At 35.1% G+C, this 25,411-nt stretch overlaps 1 protein-coding gene across 1 annotated transcript; it reads right to left on the bottom strand.

Moving 5' to 3' along the window:
- Nucleotides 1-19,837: 19,837 nt before the first annotated feature.
- LOC141494774 (olfactory receptor 13D1-like) lies at nucleotides 19,838-20,779 on the bottom strand. Its single transcript, XM_074195968.1, has one exon. The coding sequence runs from the start codon at nucleotides 20,777-20,779 to the stop codon at nucleotides 19,838-19,840; it is 942 nt and encodes a 313-aa protein (XP_074052069.1).
- Between the last annotated feature and the right edge of the window lie 4,632 nt (nucleotides 20,780-25,411).

Below are 25,411 nucleotides of genomic sequence, written 5' to 3'. Positions count from 1 at the left end.
ATATTATTATTCCCATTTCACAGATGAGGAAAGTGAGGCAGAGGTTAAGTGATTTGTCCAGGTTCACACGGTTAGAAAATATCTGAGGCTAGATTTCAGCTCAGCTCTTGTTGACTCCGGTTACAATTCTCTTTCCCTGTTTCACCTAGTTTTGGAAAAAAACAAGGAATTCTAAGAGGGGAAGGAAAGGAGAGAATGCATTCCAGGTCTAGTTCTTTGAACAATCACTTCAAAGAAACAGAGAAGGTAGATTGGAGTGGAATGAATGAGGATTAGCAAGAAGACAAGTCTGGCTAGATCACAGAGAATGGGAATAGGAGTAAAACATAATTGAATTAGAAATATATTTTTGTATTAAGGTGTGAAATGCCTTAAAAGTAAAGCAACAAGAACAATAAAACTTAACTGAGTCTAAAAGCAATAGGTTTGTTGAGTAGGGAAGTGACATGGTCAGAACTGTTCTTTAGTAATATTGCTCTCTCATGGTTAGGAGAAAGGAGAATTTTAAAGTAAGAATGTTTCTTAAAAGATTATTGTAGGGGCTGCTAGGTGGTGCAGTGAATAGAGCACCGGCCCTGGAATGAAGAGGACCTGGGTTCAAATCCAGTCTCAGACACTTAGTAATTACCTAGCTGTGTGGCCTTGGGCAAGCCACTTAACCCTATTGCTTTGCAGAAACTAAAAAAAGACCAAGATTATTGTAATAGTATAAAGAGCAGATGAATGCCTCAAGTATGGCTATAGGGATGGAGAAATGAAAATAGTAAGATTTACAATTGATTGGATATGTTGGTTAAGGAAGACTGAGAAGTTGGGAATAAACCTGAGGTTCAGAAGTTGAGTGAGTAGGCTGCAGGAAACAAATGATAGAAATGATCCAGGACTAAGGAAAAAGGGCGAATCAACTATGTAAGGACTTCATTTTCCCTTTAAGATCGCAGGTTTGAGGTCCTTTTCTATATTTTTCTTTACTCTTTTTTTTTTTTTTGGTTGGGGCATATATTGGAAAGACCCAAGACAGAAAGTAAAAGTATTATATGTTTATTAAAATTATAATACTTACTTAGAAGTTGGGATAAATGCTAATTTCTATGTTTTTGCTAATTGTACCACATGGAACTTTTTGAGTCTTTTTATTTTTTTTTGTTTTTTGCAAGGCAAACTGGGTTATGTGGCTTGCCCAAGACCACACAGCTAGGTAATTATTAAGTGTCTGAGACCGGATTTGAATTCAGGTACTCCTGACCCCAGGGCCGGTGCTTTAACCACTATGCCACCTAGCTGCCCCCTTGAGACTTTTTAATCTAAGATGGTGAGCAAACATTTGAAAAGGTAATGGAGGATAAGAGAAGAATTTATGGTCAAACAAAGAATAAAGAGGATGATAGAAGACAAAACAATTTTTGATACATAAAATTAACTTTTTTGCACAAATAAATCTAAAGCTATAAGAAATGTGTGTAACCAGAAATATATTTGCAATTAGTTTCTCTGATAAAAGTATTGTTTCTAAGATTATAAAAATTGACTCCAATTTATAAAAATATGACCTATTCCTCCAATGGCAAGTTATCAAAGGATTTGAACAGTTAGGTTTTTTTTTTTTTGTTTTCTTTTGTTTAGGTTTTTGCAAGGCAAATGGGGTTAAGTGGTTTGCCCAAGGCCACACAGCTAGGTAATTATTAAGTGTCTGAGACTGGATTTGAACCCAGGTACTCCTGACTCCAAGGCTAGTGCTTTATCCTCTACGCCACCTTGCCACCCCTGAATGGTTAGTTTTCAATGGAAGAAATCCAAGCAACAATTGCCAATATGAAAAATTCTTCATATAAGACACAGTCAAATAAAATTTTTATTCCCCCAGTTGATAGATGGTCAAAGGATATGAATAGGCAGTTTTCAAAGGAAGAAATTAAAGCTATATATAATTATATGAAAAGTGCTCCAAATCATTACTGATTAGATAAATGCAAATTAAAGCAACCGTGAGGTGCCACCTCACATCTATCAGATTGACTAAGATGACAAAAAGGGAAAACAATTGGTGTTGGAGAGATTGTGGCAGGGTGAGGCCATTAATGTCCTATTGGTGGAGTACTATCAGCAAAGCAACTGTGACATGTCTGGGGATGAGGCTCTCCCTCCCTAGTTCTTCTATCATGTAAATATGAACAAAATAAATACAAAGAAATTTTGTAGGGAAAGGTACCAAGAATTAGGGAATCAGAAATGGATTCACATGGAAGGTTGCATTTGGGTTGTTTTTAAAAATTATGATTTATGTAGTTCTTACTATTCTACCAGGCACTGCATTATGAGTTTTGCAATGATTGTCTCATTTGATCCTCACAACAATCCTGGGAGGTAGGTGATATTATTACACCCACAATCCAATCATTCTCCACAGCAATATGGAACTATGCTCAAAAAACAACAACAACAACCAAAAAAACCTCACACCCTTTGACCCAGCCAATAGCAAAACTTGGCCTATATTCAGAAGAAATCATAAAAAAGGGGAAAAAAATCCCACATGTTCAAAAATATTTATAGCAGCTCTTTTACTAGTGGCAAAGAGAGGATGCTCATCAACTGGGAGACCTGTATGTACAAGGCAATCCACATCTGAAGAAAGAAAAACACAAAATTAAAATAACTACTTCAGAATCTGAATGAATGCTGTGTTCACTTTTGAAAAATTTCTTATGTTTTTCTTCCCTCTATTATGGTTTTCTTTCTTTTCCTTTAGTCCTAATTCTTCATAAAGAAAATGACATCTATAAACATGTTATGATAAACATGTTAAACAGAAAGCTACATGTACAATATTCAGCAGACTGTTCATTGCTGAGAGGAGGGGAGTGGTGAAGGTAGAAGAAAAATATGTGACATAAATATGCATATGCATGAGGATGAATACTGAAAAAACTTTCATAACATGGAATTCAAAAAAATAAAATAAAATATCAATTAGGAAAAAAGAAATATAAATTTGAATATTTAGTCATGCTTTTCATCCACCAGATTTTCAAAGTTGACAAAAAATGAATATAGCAATTGTTAAGGAACCAGAGGAAAATAGGTATACTGATGAAATCTTCATAAGATTAGGATTTGTACAGCAACCTATTGCTATGCCAAAAATGTGACTAAACTGTATGTATCATTTGACTTAGTGATACCAATATTAGGATTTTACTCCCAAGTGATTAAAGAAAGAGCAAAGGATATATATACATATATATATATATATATATATATATATATATATATATATATATACAGAAACATGTATTAGCAGCTTTTTTGTGGTATCAGAGAATTAGAAATTAAAGTGATATCCTTCAACTTACAGTGCTTTAGGGATGTTGTAAACATCTAATTACATCAAACTTATTAAGTGGTTTTAATTGATGGCACAATAAATAAAGTGCAAAAAAGAAAACAATTTCAAATTTCTTATAAACATAAAAAGAGGAGAATGAGAGAATTATGTAAATCACTGAGAAAAATCTCCCACAACTCTCTCATGAATATTGTTAGCTAGTTTAAAACTTACCTTCTTATGTTGACCTACTTGCCGATAGCTCCCACCTTTTAAATACAATGGGCATATATGATAAGTTTGTAGAATGAGTCCAGCTTTCAGGCAAGAATAGCATTTGGTCATTGGTAGTCATAAATGAAATAGCTTTTATTTGGGCAAAATTGAGAGATGAGCAGTAAGAAGAATTTAGAACTGACTAAAGGACTAAACCCAATGAGTTGTAAATACCATATTGATGACAATCTTTTAGGTGATGTCTAGTACATTGATGCAAAGATTTATTTTGGCCCTGTTGCCTTCAAAATTTGAAAGAATTTGTGTGCTTATCTTATTTGTATATGATGTAAACCTGAGAGAATTACTGAAATTACAGAGCTGAGATTCAGACTAGACAAATGAGTGATGCATAACACATTTATGAACTGTTTACTATATGAAAAATTAGATAAGTTTGGAAAAACACACAGTAAAACAAGAGTTTCCTTATACACAGGAAACATATTTTAACAAGAAAGACAAAACCTAGAGAAGAAAAATTATGTCTCTCCACTGATAAAATCACAACAGTTTCTGATGTTCAATGAATTGACAATTCAGAAACCTTTGGGGACAAGAAGTTTCTTTTCTGTGTTTTCAATAGATGTAGCTGTAGCACCTATAGATAGACATTGCCAGGTTGTAGCTCCAATAAATAGCTTGGCTGAAGAATTCCCAAGATTCTGTGTTCAGAGTTCTGAGTTGCTTCCATCAAAGTCTGAGGGAAGATGGTAGTTGAGAGTTGGTTGGTCTACCTGGTACATGCATCTCCCCAGAGTGTCTTGTTGATTCAGTTACACTGACTTGTCTACCTCATGAGTAATACTTGAGAGTGGTAGGTATGGCTGACTCCTCTCCAAAGGAGTTTTTTCATTAGGATGATGACTGTGAGGACTGAGCTACAAGTAAGACTTGCAATCTGGAGAATACTGCAACTGTGATGACTCCTTAATCCCATGTTTGTTCTTTTAAAAACAAATAATATTTTTTTAGTAAAAAATAAAACTTGGCATTGATATCATCAACTAAACTTTTTTAGAAACTATATTTTAATCAATTCCTACTCATTGGATATCATAACAATATTTTAGTCATTGCCTCAACATCCTAAGTATTATTTTATTTTCTATTCATTGGCATTAACATTTCTTCTCATATTTTAATCAATAGAGTTATTTAATTCTGTTGTTTCTTTGTTCTTTGCATTATTTCATAAAGATCTTTCCAAATTTCTTTCTATTCCTCATATTTGTCTCTGTTAATTGCATTGCATTCTACCACATGTATTTACACATTACTTATCCTTATCACTACTTTTTTTTGAATTTTTATTTATTTATTCTTATTTTTTGTATAAATGATGTTTTTTATACATTACTAAAATATTCTTCTTTAAGAGTAAACATAATTACCTGCTGCCCTCAAAAAATACTGACCCTCATAAGCAATAAAGGAAAGAGAAAAAAATTAAAATTAAAATTAATAATAATAATAATAGGGGCAGCCAGGTGGTGCAGTGGACAGAGCACCAGCCCTGGAGCCAGGAGCAACTGAGCCCAAATCCAGCCCCAGATACCCAACAGTCACCCAGCTGTGTTACCCTGGGCAAGCCACCCCAACCCCAACCAAAATAAAATTAAAATAATAATAATAATAATAATAATAATAATAATAATAATAATAATAATAATGGTGGCCAGGTGGCCCAGGCAGACAGAGCACCTGCGCCCAGATCTGGCCTCAGATGCCCAACAATCAACCAGCTGTGTGGCCCCAGCCAAGTCACCCAACCATATTTGCCCTATAAACCCTCCCTCCAAAAGAACAACAACAACAATAATGATAATAAAAATGTGCTTCAGTCTCTGTTCCAACACCTCCAGCTCTGTTGTGGGTAGATCACATTCTTTATAAGTCCATCGCAAAGCTACTTCCATATTTTTCCATCATTGCCATTGCTGATTGCAACTCCCTCCATTCATACTTCCCCACTACCATACATTATATTCTCTCTCCTTTCACTCTGTCTCTCTTATATGTGCTGAGTGACACAGTAGATAGATCACCAGCCCTGGGGCCAAGAGGCCCTGAGCCCAAATACACCCCCCCGTACCTGCTTTAAGCCCAGCAACCACCTGGCCCTGTGGTCCCAGACAGGCCATCTAATCCCAGCCCCTTGTAAGAAGTAAAAAAGAAAATGTGTTATATCTGACCACTCTCCCCTACAGTCCACCCTCTCCTCCATCACTCACATCCCCCTTCCCCTGTCCCCCTTCTCTCCTTCTTACACTAGATGTCTATACCACATTGATTATATATGCTGTTTCCTCTCCTAGCCACCTCTGATGAGAGAGAAGGTCCCCTCATTCCCCCTTGCCTTCCCCCCTTCGATATCATCTCAATAGCTTATTGTAATAAAAAAATCTTATTATATGAAATATCTTAGCCTATTCTACCTCTCCTTTCTCTTACTCCTATTACATTTCCCTTTTAGCCATTGACTACATTTTTTACAATATATTATACCTTCAAATTCAGCTCTCTCCTGTGCTTCATCTATAAAAGCTCCTTCTACCTGCTCTATTAAATGAGAAGTTTCTCATGAGTATTATCAGTACCATTTTTTCTATGCAGGAATACCAGAGTTCATCATCAATGAGTCCCTCATATTTTACCCTTCTCCTCCACTCTCTATGCTTTACCCGAGTCCTGTACTTGAAGATCAAACTTTCTGTTCAGCTCTGGCCATTTCAACAGGAACATTTGAAGTTCCCCTGGTTCATTGAAAATCCATCTCCCCGCCCTCCCTGCCCGGAAGATTCAGTTTTTCTGGGTAGTTGATTCTCAGTTGCATTCCAAGCTCTTTTGCCTTCCAGAAAATTATATTCCAATCCCTATGAGCCCTTAATGTAGTTGCTGCTAAGTCCTGTGTGATCCTGACTGGAGCTCTACAATATTAGAATTGTGTCCTTCTGGCTGCTTATAATAGTTTCTTTTTGACTTGGATGTTCTGGAACTTGGCTACAATATATTTGGGGGGTTTTTTGGGATCTCTTTTTGGGGGAGATCAGTCGATTCTCTTAATTTCTATTTTGCCCTCTGAGTCTAGGATATCTGGGCAATTTTCTTGTGGGAATTCTTTTAAAATGATGTCAAGCCTCTTTTCCTGATCATGACTTTCAGGTATCCCAATAAATTTTAAATTATCTTTCCTGAGTTTGTTTTCCAGATCAGTTGTTTTTTTTCAGTGAGATGTTTCACATTTTCTTCTAATTTTTCATTCCTTTGGTTTTGAGTTATTGTGCCTTCATTTCTTGTAAAGTCAGCAGCTTCCCTTAGTTAGTCAGTTCCATTCGACATCTGAAGGGTTTGTTTTCCTCAGAGAGCTTTCTTATTTCTTTTTCTATCTGGACAATTCTGCTTATTAAGCATTCTTCTCCTCAATTTTTGGATTTTGAATTGTTAAGCGACTGACTTCTTTTTCATGTTTTTTCTTGTGTCTCATTTCTTTTCCCAATTTTTCTTCTGTCTCCCTCACTTGATTTTCAAAATCTTTTTTGAGCTCTGACATAGCCTGAGCCCAATATCTATTTTTCTTGCATTCTTGAGATGCAGGAGCTTGTACTTCCTCATCTTCAGATTGAGTATTTTGATCCTTCTTGGGACCATAGACAATATATTTCTCAATGGTGTTCCTCTTTTTGCACTCTTTACTCATTTCTCCAGCCTGTTCCTGGTTTTGGGGGGTGCTTCCTGAGCTTTTGAGTATTATTGGGACACCTCCGCCACAAGAATCTCAGCATGTGAAGTTCTGTCTTCCCTCCTGATCTGTGAATGATCACAAGTGCACCCCTCTGCCAGGGGACTGAGGTGGGGTGGGGCTGCTGTTCTATGGGGGGCCTACACTGTGATCAGGATCTGAATGTAGTCAAAGCCCCAGTGTCCTGTTCCAGGTACAGAGGACTGACCTCAGAAGTCTCTCTCCATCCCCCCTATCTAGACTGAGTACTCAAGGCTCAGTTGACTGAGGGCTCCTGCTTACTGGCTTACCATTTCCTGCATCTGGGCTGCTTGGCCATGCTGCTTGCTGAGTGCCCTGAGGGCTGGGCTTCATGTACTAGCTCTGGCAGAAGCCAGCCCCCCTCCTGCAGTGATCTTCAAAGTTGTGCCTGATGTTTCCTGGGGTGTACCTCAGGAAACTGCCCCCACTGCCATAAGCCATGGCTCAAAGGTGCCCTGGGGCTGCCTCCTGGAGGCTGAAGTTCCTGCACTTTGGCGGGTCATCCCTCTAGCCCTGTGGAGCGGAGCCTTTCCACTATTTTCCAGGTTACCTTGGGCTGGAGAATTCTGGAGAATTGCCTCACTAGATCCCTCTGTGGGTTCTGTCTCTTGAAAATTTAGTTAGAGTCCTTATTTTATGGGTTTTGACATATGAGAGAGAGAGAGAGAGAGAGAGAGAGAGAGAGAGAGAGAGAGAGAGAGAGAGAGAGAGAACCTTAGTAAGGATCTTCTCCTGTTGCCTTCTTGGTTCCCCCCCTTCTCTACTTTTGCATTTTTAAATTGTTCCTGCTTTCCATTGCTAATTTGAAAATCTTTAAATAGCTAGCACTTTAAAGAATTGATAACTCTTTCAGTATATATTCCAAACATTAGGATTATTTTGTCTAAGAATATTATCACTTTTAAGATTTTTCTATGTTCTTCCAGATTGCACTCAAAAAAAGATTCTCCTAGTATCTAATTCCATGAGTAATACATGAGTGTACCTATTCTTCTACAACTCCCTGATTTGGGTTTCATTTATTTTAAGGATTTCTGCTAATTTAATAGATATTAAGTGATATCTCATTGTTGTTTAAATTTGCATCTTTTTGATTACTTGTAAAGTAATTCTGCTGTGGATGTAAATTGTTTTTTATTCTAAAGTAAAACTATTTGTATAGTTTCATAATTGATTCACTATAGACTAAAATTAATGTTTGCAAACTTAACATATTCTTAAATATTTTAGATGATAAGTTTGATCTGTGAAAAGGCTCTATGCAGAGTTCCCATTAACCTCTTACTATTGTCTTCTCCTTCATACAAGGTAAATGAGAAAAAGGTTGTTATCTCAACATTATACAGTTAACTTTTTCTAACAGCAAAGGAGATGATATTTATCTACTTCAATTTCAGGAGTGATGATATTCACTTCCAGGTCACTGGTCTCTATTTTAGGTTTTTCTCCAAGGATTTGCTCATTTCAGGGATTATTTTATACCATGATTGCTAATCTCAGATTTAGCATACTAGGGGATGTAGAGGCATCTAAGTGGGGCAGTAGACAGGTCTCTCGGCCTGCAGAGTATGTGAAACATGTGAAGGCTACTCTGAGAAGAATGATTAGATGAGAACAATTTGTTCCAATAGCCTTGAAGCTAGCTAAAGCAGGTGCTATGGAACACTTTATGTTTGGTCAGACATCAAAGACACCAAGACAATTCACCATACCCCAGTCCATTGCCAGTTGTCCTAAGCAATAACAAGACTAATAAATGAGCAAAGCGTAGTTGATTGTTTTTCCATTTGTCATAAGAATGACAACAATGAGATAGTTCTAATAAGAATATACTTAATAGGGACAAATGTGAAATCACTAGTTTCCAAAAAAATATAAAGTCACAAGTATTCAGTGCTCCTATGTTATCACCACATAGAAATCAATCCAAAAAGGTCTTTGGATTATGATGGATTGAAAACATTATTAATGAAATACTGTAACTAAATAAGTGATGAAGATTTTAGTATTTATTCAAAGAGGTATAGTACTCTTGACTAGAGAGAGGTTATAATATTTTTCTCTGTTTAGACACTTTTGGTAATATTAAATTGTGTGCAACATATTTTAAAAAGAAGTTTTACTAAGATGAATTGGAATTTATATTATATTGGAATTGATAGTGGACTTATTTTGCCTCTCACCATTTAGAAGAATTAGGGGAAAAAATAAAGTTTATAAGTATTTACCCATATGACAAATATGATTTAAATTAGGAGCAACATCTGGAAGTTTTTGAGAATCCACACAAGCTGGATGTAAAGAAAAACTCACAATTAAAGAGCTAAAAATGGGATTGACTACCTCACATTAGTAAATTTTCTACTACTTTCTACTACTATCTAGTACTTTCAAATTTCTACTGAAATTTGGACAACAGATATGAAATATATATCGGATTATTTTCAATTATGAATCATGTCATAAGACCATTAAGATTTCTTCCAAATCTATGATTTAGTGATTCTTTAATTGTTGTAATATTAACTTTAAAAAAATTATTTATTTAAGGCAATGGGTTAAGTTACTTGCCCAAGGTCACATAGCTAGGCAATTATAAAGTGTCTGAGGTCACTTTTGACCTCAGGTCCTCTTGACTCCAGAGCCAGTACTCTATCCACTAGCCACCAGCCACCTAGTTGCCCCAGGAATCAGGTTTTTTTAATTTAATATTTATTCTCATTTTTTACAAATAATGTTTTTTTTTACAATAATAAAATATTCTTGTTACGAGTAAACGAAATACCCCCTTCCCCCATAAATATAGACTTGCTTGAGTGATAAAGTTAAGGGGAGAGAAAAAAATTAAAATTTAAAAACATAATAGTAATAATTGTAGGTATGGCCAGGTGGTGCAATGGACGGTGCACCAGCCCTGGAGCCATGAGCACCAGAGCCCACATCCGCCCTGTACACACAACAATCACCCAGCCGTGTGACATGCAAACCACTCGATCCCCACTGCCCTGCAAAAACCAAAAAAGAAAAAAAAGGAAAAAGAAAACCCAAAATAAAATAAAATAGCAATAATAGTTGGGGTGGCTGGGTGTCAGACAGAGCATTGGCCCTTGAGCCAGGAGCACCCAGGTCCAAATCAGGCCTCAGACACCCAACAGTCACCCTGCTATGCGGCCTTAGGCAGGCCACCCAGCCCCATTTGTTCTGCACCACCCCAAATAATAATAATAATGAAAAATGTGCTCGAGTCTTTTTTCCAACACCAACAACTCTGTCACGGGTGGATCACATTCTTTAAGATAAGTCCATGGCAAAAGTTACTTCCGTAATTTTCTACCGTTGCCATTGCTGATCGCAACTCCCTCCTTTCATATTTCTCTACTACCTTGTACAATATTTTCTCTCTCCTTTCACCATGACTCTGCTGTAGGGTAGCTGAGTGGCACGGCAGACAGATCCCTGCTCCTGGGGCGCCCATACCACCCCTTAGGCCCAGCATCCGCCTGGCCCTATGATCCCGGAAAGGCCATCCAATCCCAGCCCCTTGCAAGAAGTAAAAAAAAATATGTGTTATATCTGACCGCTCTCCCTCCATGGTCCATCCTCTCCTCCATCACTCACAACACCCCCCCTTCCCCCTGTCTCCCTGCTTCTTACTCCAGATGTCTATACCCCATTGAATATATATAACTGTTTCCTCTTCTAGCCACCTCTGATGAGAGCCAAGATTCCCTCATTCCCCCTTATCTTCCTCCCTTCCATATCATTGCAATAGCTCATTGTAATAATCTTATTATATTTATCTTGGCCTATTCCCCCTCTCCTTTTTCTTTCTCCCAGATGTGACACATTTTCTTTTTTACTTCTTGCAAGGGGCTGGGATTGGAAGGCCTGTCTGGGACCATAGGGCCAGGTGGATGCTGAGCCTAAGGGGTGGTATGGGAGCTCATGGCCTCTTGGCCCCAGGGCCAGGGATCTGTTTGCTGCACCACTCAGCTACCTTACAGCAGAGTCAGAGTGACAGGAGAAAGAAAATATAATACATGGTAGTGGAGAAATAAGAAAGGAGGGAGTTGCAATCAGCAATGGCAACAGTGGAAAGATATAGAAGTAACTTTTGTGCTGGACTTATCATAAAGAATGTGATGAACCCGTGACAGAGTTGTTGGTGTTGGAACAAAGTCTCAAGCACATTTTTTATTATTATCATTGTTTTATTTTGGGGGTGGTGCAGGGCAAATAGGTCTGGGTAGCCTGCCTGGGGCCACATATTGTTGGGTGTCTGAGGCAGGATTTGGACCTGGGTGCTCCTGGTTCAAGGGCCAATGCTCTGTCTACCACCCAGCCACCCCTACTATTATTACTATTTCATTTTATTTTGGGTCTTTTTTTCCTTTTTTTTTTGGTTTTTGCAGGGCAGTGGGCTTGGGGTGGTTTGCATGTCACATGGCTGGGTGATTGTTGGGTGTACAGGGCGGGATGTGGGCTGGGGTGCTTCTGGCTCCAGGGCTGGTGCTCGGTACATTGTGCCACCTGGCCAGACCTACAATTATTACTATTATTTTTTTAATTTTAATTTTTTTCTCTCCCCTTTACTTTATCGCTCAAGCGAGTCTATATTTTTTGGGGGAGGGGTATTTTGTTTACTTTTAGACAAGAATATTTTATTAATGTATAAATAAACATTATTTGTACAAAATGAGAATAAATATTAAATAGAAATAAAAAAGAAAAATAAAGAGGATTGAATTTTAAATTGTGATACGTTTAATCTTTTGTGTATTACATTTTGGCACAGTAGTAACAAAGTGTTAGCTTTGTATGTTTCCTTCTGTTTTCTTCTATGTAGTTTAAAAATATTTTATTCATGCCCATTTTTTTCTTTTCTTCTTGTTTTTGAAATTTTCATCTTATCCACTAACTCTGACCCCCAAAAGAAACACTCAAACTATGTGGACAAGAAAAACATACCAATACACTGTCTATTTCTGATAATTGATGTTTCATTCTCTGAAAAGCCCTTCATCTCTTTGCCAGGATATGGGAAAAGGAAGGGTTCCATCTTTACTATTTAGAAGTCATGAATGTTCACTTTATAAATCTCTGAAAGCTTGGGAGAGACTTTAATGATATTTTATTCCAATCCATATCTGAAAGAATCATTATTAATACATAATAGTTTTAAAAGTCAGCCCAGTACAATAAAATAAATACTACCTTTGGAATTAGATAAATTCATTTCAGACCCTAACTCTGAAACTTGCTACCTATATAATATTGGGAAAATCACTTAACCTTGTTGGGTCTTAGTTTCTTTTCTTGTAAAAAGGGTTATACTAAGTGACATTTGTGATTCATTCCAGGTCCATGTATATGATCTTAGGATTCTTCCTTTACCTTTCAATTTGTTATGACATTTTGGTCATGTATCCATTTGGACCTCATATGGCTGATGTGGTGAGTCGTTGGCCCAAATCTAATGTACTACCAGTTTGCTTCTAGTTTATATTGAAAAAGAAGTCTTTATTCCAGTTTTAAGGGTAATGAAGTTGTAAGCTATGGTGTTTAATTGTTTCTGGTGTTTATGTACCTAATCTATTCCACTGACTAACATTTTTTAAGACCAGTACCCAATAATTTGATGGTTACTGTTTTATGCTTACAGTTTAAGTTATGGTACTGTACTCATTGACAGCTTCTCCTTATTAAAAACTGTCAAATGATTCCTCCTTCATAAAGTCTTTCCTTATCTTTTGTTCCTTCTGAGATCAGAGTACTTTATATTTCATATTTTAATTTGAATTATAGTTATTTACAAATATATGTATATTTATAATCTTTGCAGTTATCTCCACCAAAGAGAGTAATTTGAGTAGAAAAACAGAACAGAAAATGTTAATAGAATTGAAATCTAACTCCTTATAGTTATAGATATATTTAAGTAACCATAATTATATTTAGTTATAGTTATCCTCCTTATCTCTCCCCAAGATTTTACTTCTACTGAACCTACTATCTTTTGAGCATTTTAAACTGGATATTCCAGAGACATCTTAAACTTAGCATGTCTAACATTTAGTTCATTATCTTTTCTCCTAAATGCTCCTGTTTTTTAAGCTTCCCTATTTCTGTTGAAGACAGAATCATTTCTTCTGGTTTTTCAGGTTCATAATCTTGGCGTTATTCTAAACTACTCTCTCTATCTCTCTCTCTCTCTCTGCATATCTGATTACTTGCCAAAATCTTACCATCTATACCACAACATGTCAAATCTGGACTCTTCTCTCCACTCATCCTAGTTCATCTAGGTACCATCCTAGTTCAGATTCTTATCACTTCTCAAATGTAATAGACTCCTATTTTGTTTCCCTGTCTCAAGTTCTTTAGGACTAAATAGATCTGGACATGACACTCACTCCTCTACTCCAACTCCAAGGATGTTCTCTTGCTTCTAGGTTAAAATATAAACTTTTCTGATTAGATTTTAAAGCCCTCCATGACCTGACCCTGTCCCAACATCATTGTATATTACTGCTCCCCTGAAAATTTCAATTCAATCAAACTGACTGATTTATTCCTCATATAATACTACATCTCATTTTTTATACTTTGCACTGGCCATTCTCTAGGTTCAGAATGTTTTTTTCTTTACTTCTGGCTAATAGAACCCCTCTCTTCCTTAAAGGTGCAGCTCAAGTAACACCTGCAAACTTTACTGATTCTCCCCAACTATTAGTGCCCTCCATCTAAAATTACCTTCTCATATAAATGTATACATATATATATGTATACATTTATATGTGTGCATATGTCTATGTATGTATAGTTTCAGAGTCCATACTAGAAGTAAAAATGAGGTGCAACCCAGTAAATATGCAGATTTCAAAGGAATGGTGCTTAATTTGAATAGCCATGTATTCAAGATAAAAAAACAAGGATTTTATCAGATAAGATAAAGAAAAGGAGCCAGACTTTATACTTTTAAACTTTTCCTTAAGTACATGCTTCAACATCAAATTGTTCTGAAACAATGCATTTGCAAACATAGTCTTTGTTAATTAGTAATGAAACAAATATTTCATATTTAAGTGTCACAAGTTTTTCTTGAAATAGTTGACACATTTATAAGAGTAAAAATTTTCATCTTTCTCCACACTGATCAACACTGCACTTTATTGATCCCGTATAGCCCAAATATCTTAAACTTAATTTTCAAAATTATCCTTTCAGTTTATTGACTCTCCTTCACAAATAAACGCAACTTTCAGTTAACTGTGATCCAAAGTAAAACTCATATTCCTATCTTGAAGGAAATTGCTGCTCTTTAAAGAGATTTCCTGCCCTACCTGCATATTTCCATGGAATTATTGAAGAGGCTTTTTACTCTACTTACCAGACCTCTATAATTCTTCACAGAAAGAAAAGTCTGTTTAGTTTCTTTTTTCCCTTTTTGGATTTTTAAAAATTACATATAAAAATTTTTAGCATTAAATTTTTAAAAGAATTTTGACTACCAAATTCTTTCACTTCTTCCCTTCCCCACTATTTGAGAAGACAAGTGATTTTATACTTGTGTGGTCATCTGAAACTAATTACCAAATTAGTCATATTGTTAAAGAAAATGTAAAAAAAAAAAGAGAAAAATAAGGTTAAGAATTTTATGCCTTGATCTGAAATTAGACTTCAGCAGTTCTTTCTTTAGAAGTGGGTAACATTTTTCATCATGAGTCCTTCGGAACTGTTTTGAACCATTATATTGCTGATAATAGTTAAGTATTTCACAGTTGATTTTCTCACAATATTGCTGTTATTATGCACAATGTCCTGATTCTACTCACTTCACTTTGCATCAGTTCATGCATGTCTTTCTGGATTTTTCTAAAAGTATTCTATTTGTCATTTCTTATAGCACAATAGTATTCCATTATTTCACACTAGTATTCCATTATATTCATATAATACACCTTGGTATCACAATAGTATTCCATTATATTCATAAACTACCTCAAGTGATCTCCAATTAATGGCAGCATCTCAATTTCCAATTATTTGCTACCACAAAAAAAAACCCTTCCAATATATTTTTGCAAATTGTGGTCCTTTTCCTTTTTAAAAAAATCTCCTTGGGGTTCAGATCTATTAGTGAAATTACTGAATCAAAAGGTAGGCAGGTTTGTAGTGCTTTGATTATAGTTTCAAATTGCTCTCAGAACGGTTGGATTAATTTACAGGTCCACTAAAAGTGTCCCAATTTCCTCTCATCCCCTCCGAAATTTATCATTTTCCTTTTCTGTCATACTAGTCAATCTGATATGCATGAGGTTGTTCTTCAGAGTTGTTTTAATTGGCATTTATCAAACTAATAGTGATTTAGAGCCTTTTTTCGTATTCTAGAAATAGCTTTGATTTCTTTCTCTGAAAACTAACTGCTTAAGTCCTTTGGCCATGTATCAACCAAAAGAATGATATGTATTCTTATAAATTTGAATGTTCTCTTTATATTTGAGAAATGAAGTCTTTATCAGAGAAACTAGCTATATCTCCCATCCCCATCATGCATTAATTTTCTTTCTACAAAAACATGTTGATTTGATGAAATCACAAATAACAACTTTACAGGCAATAATGCTCCCTATCTCCTGTTTGGTCAGTTTCCTTCTTTATTCCAAAATCTGTTAGGCTAACTATTCTATGTAATTTGCTTATGGGATCACCCTTTATGCCAAAATCATATTCCCATTTCGACATATTTGGCATATGGTGTGAGATATTGATCCATACTTAGTTTCTGCCAAACTGCTTTCTATTTTCTCTAGCAGTTTTTGTCAAATAGTGAGTTTTTGCCTTGAAAGCTTGGATTTTTGAGTTTCTTCAGTGATAGGTTACTATGGTCATTTCCTACTCTATCCTTAGTCCTATGAGACTGTTTTAATGATTACCACTTTGTGAGTTTGATATCTGGTACTACTAAGCCACCTTCCTTCACATCTTTTACATTGATTCACTTTGTGTTCTTCTAGATGAATCTTGTAATGATTTTTTATAGCTCTATAAAATAATTTTTGGTAGTTTAATTGGTACATCCTACAGTTCAGTAATTTTCCATTATGTCCATGCACTACATTTGGTTTCTTAATGCTCATCTGTTTGACTTATATTTTGTTTCTAGTTCTTTGCTGCTATAAAAAAAGTTGTACTATAGATTTTTTGGTCTGTTCCAACTCTAAGACTCTATGAATTTTATATTGTAGGTACATGATAAGTTTTATTGAATGAGTGAAATAATATAAAAGTACAATTTACATTTTTCTTTGAAAAAAACATGTTTTATTATCAATTTCTCTTAATTTTTACAATAGGCAGTTGCAAAGCCCATATTTAGCTACTGCATATGCATAATTGACGTATATACATTTTGTGTCTTTGGGTTAGTTAACAGAAAAATTTCAAAATTATTTATAATACAAAAAGGTAAAACTGAAGAGACAGTCTTTACAACAATAAACCAGGTACTAACATATGTATAATGAATTTACTGTCGCATATTGATACTAGGAATAATTTCCTTTTTAGTCTAATTACAAAAGTAGTTATCAAGTATATACTTGCATTCCAAGTATTGTTACTAGAAAAAAAAAACCAAATAGCTCCTGTCCTCAAGAGGCTTACATTCTACTAGCAGGAAGCTACCTATATGTAGGTAAGTAAATTATAAGCACATACACATACATACATACATACATGCACACTACATTGAATGAAAGTACATTTTGACTTTTTGTATGTAGGGTGAGTATTGGATGTGAGAAGCCTCATCAGGAAAACATTTGTATAATTCAGCCAAAATAATAAGAATGATAGTAGTTGTTGTATGAGTGGAGGCTAAGTCACTTCATCCTATTTGCTTCAGTTTCATCATCTGTAAAATAAGTGAAAGAAAGAAATGGCAAGCCACCCTTGTGTCATTGCCAGGAAAACCCTAAATGGGGTCATCTAGAGTCATGCTCTAACAAGTGGGAGTGGAGAAGAGATGAATACAAGAGATATAATGTGAATTTATATTTAGAGTCAATAACACTTGGCAACTAACTTTATGGGGCATAGTGGTGAGTTAGAATGAAAACTCAAGATTAAATCCAGGTTGTGAACTTGAGTGATTAAAAGGATGGTGTTTGTCTTTATCAAGATAAAAATTTTGAAGGTGGATTTCAGAAACATAATGAGTTTTATTTGAACAGAGTATAAGATATAAAAATATGTCATAGAAAGAATTAAGTGATGTCTGGAGGTGAGGAGATGAGAGTTGCGTGTATAGATTTGGGAGGCATGGTAAATATAGATTTAGAACTGGTAGCTGAGCTCTTAGTAATGAATAAAATCAACATGTGAGAGAGAGAGAGGGAAGAGAAGTGTGTACTCTAATGTAAGAGGATGTGAGACTGATACTGCAGAGGAGATTGAGAAGCAGAGGTCAGACAAGTGGGAGAATCATGATTGAGCAGTGTCATTAAAACTGGGAGGAGTAAGATTCAGTAGAGGGTGGTTTACAGCAAACATAATCAGGCATGTGACTTGTGAGCTGTAGGTTGTACACAACAATTCCAAGTACTGTTGAACCAGATTAAAATGTAATTGGAGCATATTTATAAAAAAAATAAAAATACAATAAAATATAGAAAATGTTATTATGAGGAATATGCAACTACAGCAATCCTTATTCATTAGTGACCCCCATTTCTATTTGAATTTGACACCACTGGTCTCCAGTGTCATATGCTGTAGAAAGGTTCAAATGAGGACTAAGGAATGACCATTATTAATAACTTTGGAGACAACAGTTTCAATAGAATGAAGAGATTAAAAATCAAATTGTGGATGATTAAGAGACAATTGAGAGAAGTTGGGGTAATAAATATAGACAACTTCTTTCCATAGAAATTTTCTTTGAAAGGGAAAAGTGATATGACAAAAACCTTGAGAAAGAAGGATGTCAAGTGAGGATTTTTTTGAAGAATGAGAGGAAAATTTATGTACAACAGGAAAGGGAGAGAGAGAGAAGGGGAATATTGGGGGTAAAATATAAAAGGAGAAAGATTTGACAACATAGAATTTGGCATTAGCAAGGAGATCTGCATCCATCAGTCCATCTATCCATCCAAAGAGCCATCCAAACAGCCATCCAACAAACCATCCATAAACATTTACTAAACACTGATTTTGTTCCTGAAACACTGCTAAATGCTAGGTATACAAAGTCGAAAACAATTTCTTCCCATCAAGGATGTTACAATCTAACATTTGAGAAAATGTGTATTATATAAATATGAGTACTATATATAAACAAAGTAATTGTTGGGAGAGAGAGAGAAAGATAAAAGAAGAGAGATTATATGACAATATTTTCTGAGGATTTGAAATATGAAAATGTGGAGATCCCTTAGGTCATTATTTTTCTCTGTGAAGTATGAGGCAGGGTTATTTATTGAAAGGGAAGAGAAAATGGTTGTGTAGTTAGTTTGAGAAGATATTGTTATAGATATTGAATAGATATTGTTAAAAGTGCTTTACAGAGTGAATCTTGGAAAATAAAAAATAATTGATATGGCCCAGTGAGAGCCCAGCATAGATTAGATAACACCATTTTGGAAGGAGCCCAATAGGCATGGTTCTATGACTCCCTCTTATTACTTTTAGCAGCACATGAATAGCAACAGAGATGTGGATGATCAGAGTTGGGGTGATAGGAAGAAAAGAAAAAGGACATCATGAAGTTGAACTTATTAACCATAGGGATATAAATATATATTCCCAATTTTGAAAGAGAGGATAATTAGACCAGAGTAGGAGTGCTGCTGGACTGAATACAACCATTGGAGTGCTGGAGATTGTGGTAAAGATGGGGCATAGATTAAAAGAAAGAATTAAGAGATTATGTCAGATAAAACAATTTTAGTTCTAGAGGGTGTAGAACTATGACACTCACTTGATGAAATCAAAAGTATCCATCCCTCAGTGTGAAGGAAATGAAAATCATGAGAATTCGAGAAATTGGTGAACCTTGGGGATATAGTTTACCCCAGTAGGGGTGGTGTATTTGGATGAAATTGGTTACAAAGGAGGAGGGATTGCTGAATCAGAATGGTGCAAGATAGTCTGTAAATGTCAATGAAGAGTGAAAAAGATATATATATATATATACCTCTTCTTGACCCAATGCTTAGGGGCACACTTGTGGAGTCTTATCTAGCGATATGGTGACCAAGGATTCAGTATCTTTGGGAATGAGTCAGGCTTCCTTGATTGTAAGTTTGAAGGAACATTAAAGGAAAAGATATATAATATTCAAAAGAAAATTTTTAATAAAATGGGAATTCTGGAGAATATAATGGGAAAGGAACATGGAAAGTATCTGGATGAAATGAGGAGTTACTCTCATACTCAACACATAACATACTCAAAATAAGTATCATGGTTTCTCATATTTTCCTCAAATATACCCTTCTGATCAGGACTTTCTCCACACCTTGTTTCACTTCCTTGTTCCTCAGGCTATAGATAATAGGATTAAGCATTGGAGTAACTATCCCATAAGACAACCCTATAAGCTCATCAGAAGTCTGAGTTTCCTTTGATTGGGGTTTCATATACATGAAAAGAGCTGAGCCATAGAACAAGATCACCACAGTCAGGTGGGCTGAGCAGGTGGAAAAGGCTTTTTTCCTCCCCTCACTAGAGTTGATCCTTAGGATAGTAGAGAGGATGAAGACATAGGAGAAGAAAATGAGGAGCAAAGGGATGACTAAGAAAACAAAATTTCCAATTGTCATGATAAACACATTGAGGGAAATGTCTCCACAGATAAGTTTGAGAAGAGCCAGGATCTCACAGGTAAGATGGTCAATGATGTTGTCACAGAAAGGTCTCATCATAGCCAGCAGAGTGAGTAGTAGAGAATTCAGAAATCCCAACATCCAGGTCCAAGTTGCCATCTGGACACAGAGTCCCTTGTTCATTATGATGGTGTATCTCAAGGGATTACAGATAGCCACGTACCGGTCAATAGCCATCACGGCCAGAAGCACACACTCTGTACACCCCAGGCCAAGAGAAATAACCATTTGTAGTGCACACCCAGTGAAGGAAATGGATTTTCTCAAAGACATGAAATTTACTAACATTTGAGGAATAGAGGAAGATGTGTAACAGATATCTAGGAAAGAGAGGTTTCCAAGGAAAAAATACATAGGGGTGTGAAGGCGGGAATCTAGTATGCTGATGATAATGAGGATGCTGTTTCCCAATAAGATCACCAAGTACATCATAAGGCAGAGCACATAAAGACCTATCTGAAGACCTGGGTATTGAGAAAGCCCAACCAGAAAAAACTCAGTCACAGCTGTATAATTTTGCTTGTCCATGTCATTGCATCTGGCCACCTGTAGGATTTATTTAGGTGAGTAAAAAATTTCAAGTAATTAAAATCAAATTAGCACTGATTTCTATTTGTAATAGGTTTCATTTTTGTACTTTCTTTTCTCAACAGTTTTATTTTGCTTTATATTAACAAGCACAAATATTCCAATATGTCATTAAAATGTGAGAAAATAACACTAAAACATCTTGCAAATTGAAAATTATCAATGCTAGCTGTCTATTTTTAGGAGATGTTTTTTAAAATATCTCCCTCACACACACACACACACACACATACACATATATACAGGCACAAACACATGCACATCCACACAAATATATTTATATCAGCATTTTTTTTGCAGCAAAGTGGATGCCCATTGATTGTAGATCGGTGATCAGACATTGGCTAAACAAATTATGTCATCTGAATGTGATGGAAAATTATAGGAAATATTGATTATAACGAATTTACAGAAGCTTAAGAAGACATGAATACATACAAAGGAAAAGAAAAACCAGGTCAATAATTTTTTCAATGACTGTAATAATTTAAAGGAAAACCATACTGAAATACTGCAAAACTCTGACCAATGCAGTGAAGTTTGGTGAAGCATATCAAATTCTTAGCAGAGTAGTAATGGACCCTTAACTAAGGCATAAATTTTTTGGTAAGACTAATGGATTGATTTGTTTTACTTCCTTGTACCTCTTTGTTGTAAAAGACACAGGAAAAAGACAGGAGTCAGTGGAGAGTGAGAGTGATGTATTAAAATGTGATAATCAATAAAGTACTTCTAAAAATGTCACTAAAAAGCTGAATCCTGAATAAATGAAAACCATGTAAATCCTTGGCAAGCTTTATTTAGCTGTATCACTGAATCAGTTTTTCCCCTTAATTTTTCTTGTTACAAATCTTTAGCTCTTTAATTTTGCATAAAAGGGTTGGCAGTGGTAGGAGACAGCTTTGGAAGTTATAGTGATGCAAAGACAAAAGAAGCAAGTCAACAATTTGCTTTGGAAATTGTAAGAAAATTTAAAGAAAATTTTAAATGATGCTATGGCTTTAAAAGACCCTCAGAACACAGAATATAGAATTGTACATTGGAAGGGATCTTAAAATGTTGAAAGTAGAATGACTGGGCTAGGAGGGAATAAGAAATATAGCATATCAGAATTTGAAGGAATCTTAGTCCAATTTCATGATTTACAGAGCAGAAACCTGAGCCAAATAATAAATCCAGGACTCAGTTAGCAACAACTTGATAATCTGATGAAAGCTAAGAGTGATCTGATATTAAAATTGTTTCTTTAAAAACACTGTTTTCACCTTAGCATCAAAAGAAGAGAAGAGATTCCAATAAACAGAAAACTATAACTTTTTCCTAACTCTAGCAAAATATTTACTCAAATCTTTGTGCATTCTATATCTTTTAATAATTCTACCAAGATTATTCCCAACTTCCACTTCTATCTTCAAAAATTACCCCTCTCAATATGGTTCTCATTACTTTCATGTACCTCTCAGCGTGAGATCCAACCCAATTAAGTCCAAGTTAATTGGTTCTTCCACCTTTTTGAAAAGAAGTTATTCACACAAATTTCCAAAAAGTTCTTGATGGCTTGGGATAGCACCAAACATAGATAACTGGTCTCTGACTCCTCTATTTTTCTGGCTTGTATGTGACTGTAACTGGTTGTTTTGCAAAAGGTTGTTTTTGTTTCTTCACCTTTCTATGTTGTTTCTAACACATGAATAAAATAAAAATTATATTTCCTTTCTTTTAGAATAGGGTGCACTATTGTCAGCCTTAACAGAATTCTGTCACTTCTATTCTAGGGCCTTAGTATTAATTTGTGTAGAGAGCATTTTTACATTTCCATCTTATCCTAAACTATTTCAAAGCATCATACACTGGATCAAGATGCCAATTTAACCTCTGCCCCTGCTATCCTTGGGGATTCTCTGTTATCCCTAAAGTAATTTAAAAGTTGTGTTTAGTAACAGTAGAAAAGTTACAAACTTTTTGATGCTTTAGGGACAATGATCTAATGCCCTAATTACTAAAAAGAAATACTTAGTAGGTTATTTTAATTGATGCGAAAATCAACAAAAAGGAAAAAATCATTTCTTATGTTTTTCATTGCTGCACAATTATAATCTATATCAAATTGTTTGTCTTCTCAAGGAAGGGGGTCAGGAAGGAAGGAGGGAAAGAATCAGCAATTCAAAATTTTTAAATAAATGAATGTTAAAATTTTTGTTTACATGTAATTGAGGAAAAAATTAAATTAAATTTAGAGATTTCACCCTGCTACCACAAACAAGAGTAGAGCATTATAAGTGTCTCAGTGATTCAGTACAAAATTGCAAATTTTCCTTGACTTTCCTGGGATTACCAATTAAGCAAGATATAATCAAAGCCACCAGTTGATCTCCTACCCTTATTTTCTGATATGAATCCATCTTCTAGTCTAGACATGATTTTAAACTGATATTGGCTTATCATTTTCTTCTATTCAGAGAGGAGACATGTAGACCAGATGACGGACAGATTTAGATCTGATTTAAGAACTGAGCCCAGTGATGGATGATTGTTGAATTGATATTAGTATTAAGGGAGGTATCAAACTGAGTAGTACAAAGTTCTTTCTTTGACCTTTTTTGCATGATAACTTTTTAAAAAAATTAATTTTTTTCCAGTTTATTATATTTGAGGATGTCACACAATTGGGATGGAGAAATTATATGTAGCTTGAAAGAAATAGTAGCCCAAAAGATCTTGATGGGCTTTAGTGATGAACTCTCAATTCTATGATTTTTCTTTTTAATTGTAATTCCTATAATTTAGACTTGGGTGCAATATTGTCAATATTGTCAGCATGATAGAGTGGAATGGAACCTAAATTTAAAAAAGCTATAATCTGCCATTGAAATATTTTTTCCTGAAATAGAGCAAAATTAAAAAAAAAGTATTAAAGGAAATGAGGAAAAACATGCAACTGTAGTTAAAATCTGTTATTTTAAATCTTTAATATTTATATAATTCATAATTAGTTAACAATTACTCTAGATTTTAAAGAGATTATATTCTCTAATGCTGAAGGATGCTTCATATTTTAGGTCTCACCAATACCATCAAAATAATTTTATCTTATTTTAATATATGATAATATAAAATTATAAATTATAAAATTCACTCAAATTGCAGTTTCCAAACTAATAAATATATAGTCCTCAAATATAAAAGAAAACAAACTTTGAAATATAGTAAATATGGGAAAAAACCACAATGGATTCAGAATTCAAGCAAATAATTTTCCTGGGCTTCAGTTTCCTCAGATGTAAAATGAGGGGACTGGACCTGGTAATCCACAAACTCCTTTCAAGTACTTGGTATATGATTGTATGATTCTATGAGCCACCAGGTAGTAGTCTTAGCTTGTAATGCTAATTAACTCAACAATAAATGCGAGGATTTTTCCCAGCCCAGCTCCTTCATACTTTGTCTAGGCAGAGAGCACCAATCATCCTGAGTGTCTTACTCTTAATCATTTTCAATGGGCTCAGTTCTTAAATCAGGTCTAAATCTATCTGTCATCTGGTCTACATGCCTCCTCTCTGAATAGAATAAAATGATAAGCTAATATCAGTTTAAAATCATGTCTAGACTAGAAGATGGATTCATATCAGAAAATAAGGGTAGGAGATCAACTGGTGGCTTTGATCATATCTTCCTTAATTTTCAATCATTATCTTTACATTTAAAGTCTAGGTACATGTGTTCAATCATCAATTGTTCTTCAGTTATGTCTGACTCTTTGTGACCTTATTTGGAGTTTTTTTTGGCAAAGATACTGAAGTGGTTTGTCATTTCCTTCTCCAGCTCATTTTATAGATCAGGAAGATGAGACAAACAGGGTTAAGTGATGTTGCCCAGGGTCACACAGCTGGTAAATTCCTGAGCCCAAATTTAAACTCAGGAAAATGTTTGTCTGATTCCAGGTCTGGCACTCCAGGTTGCACTGTGCCATCTAGCTGTCTCAGGTATATGTACATTCCAAAATAATTAAGAACTTTCTTGGTCATACCCCTCTCCATTTGATTCCAGCTTCCTGTCCCTTCTGCTCCCACTAAGGATATTTCCAAATGACCCAGTCATTATATAGAAAATGAATTAATTATCTTAAAAATATGGAAAATATAACAATGTTTGGATAAAATTACTGATCCTCTTCTGCATCATGTCTCTTCATACTTTCAAGGAATAGGAGACTAACTTTGTAGGGGAGAATCTGATAGCAGAATTGCTACGAAATGTGAAAGTCACCTCCACATACTCTAACTCAGTCCATACTGTCATAAATTTAGAGTTAGATGAGATCTTAGCCTATGTCCTTCATTCTATGGATGAGGAAACAGAATTTGAGGAAGGTGAAATAATTTTCCAAAGTATTCCCAGAGTAACTATTGGAGGTGAGATTTAAATCTTTGATTCCAATAAAAACTTTTTTCACTTTATCATCTGCCTTACTGATCTTATAGATTACACTTATAAGAGTTACTTAACTTTTAATCAGTCACCGAATGAATCCATATCTTGGCTCAATGGGCTGGAAAGTTATTTATTATTTCA

This window comes from Macrotis lagotis, chromosome 8 (assembly GCF_037893015.1).
Source record: "Macrotis lagotis isolate mMagLag1 chromosome 8, bilby.v1.9.chrom.fasta, whole genome shotgun sequence".
Taxonomy (NCBI): domain Eukaryota; kingdom Metazoa; phylum Chordata; class Mammalia; order Peramelemorphia; family Peramelidae; genus Macrotis; species Macrotis lagotis.
The sequence above is the reverse complement of the archived record's forward strand: the minus strand, read 5'-3'. Positions and strand labels throughout refer to the sequence as shown.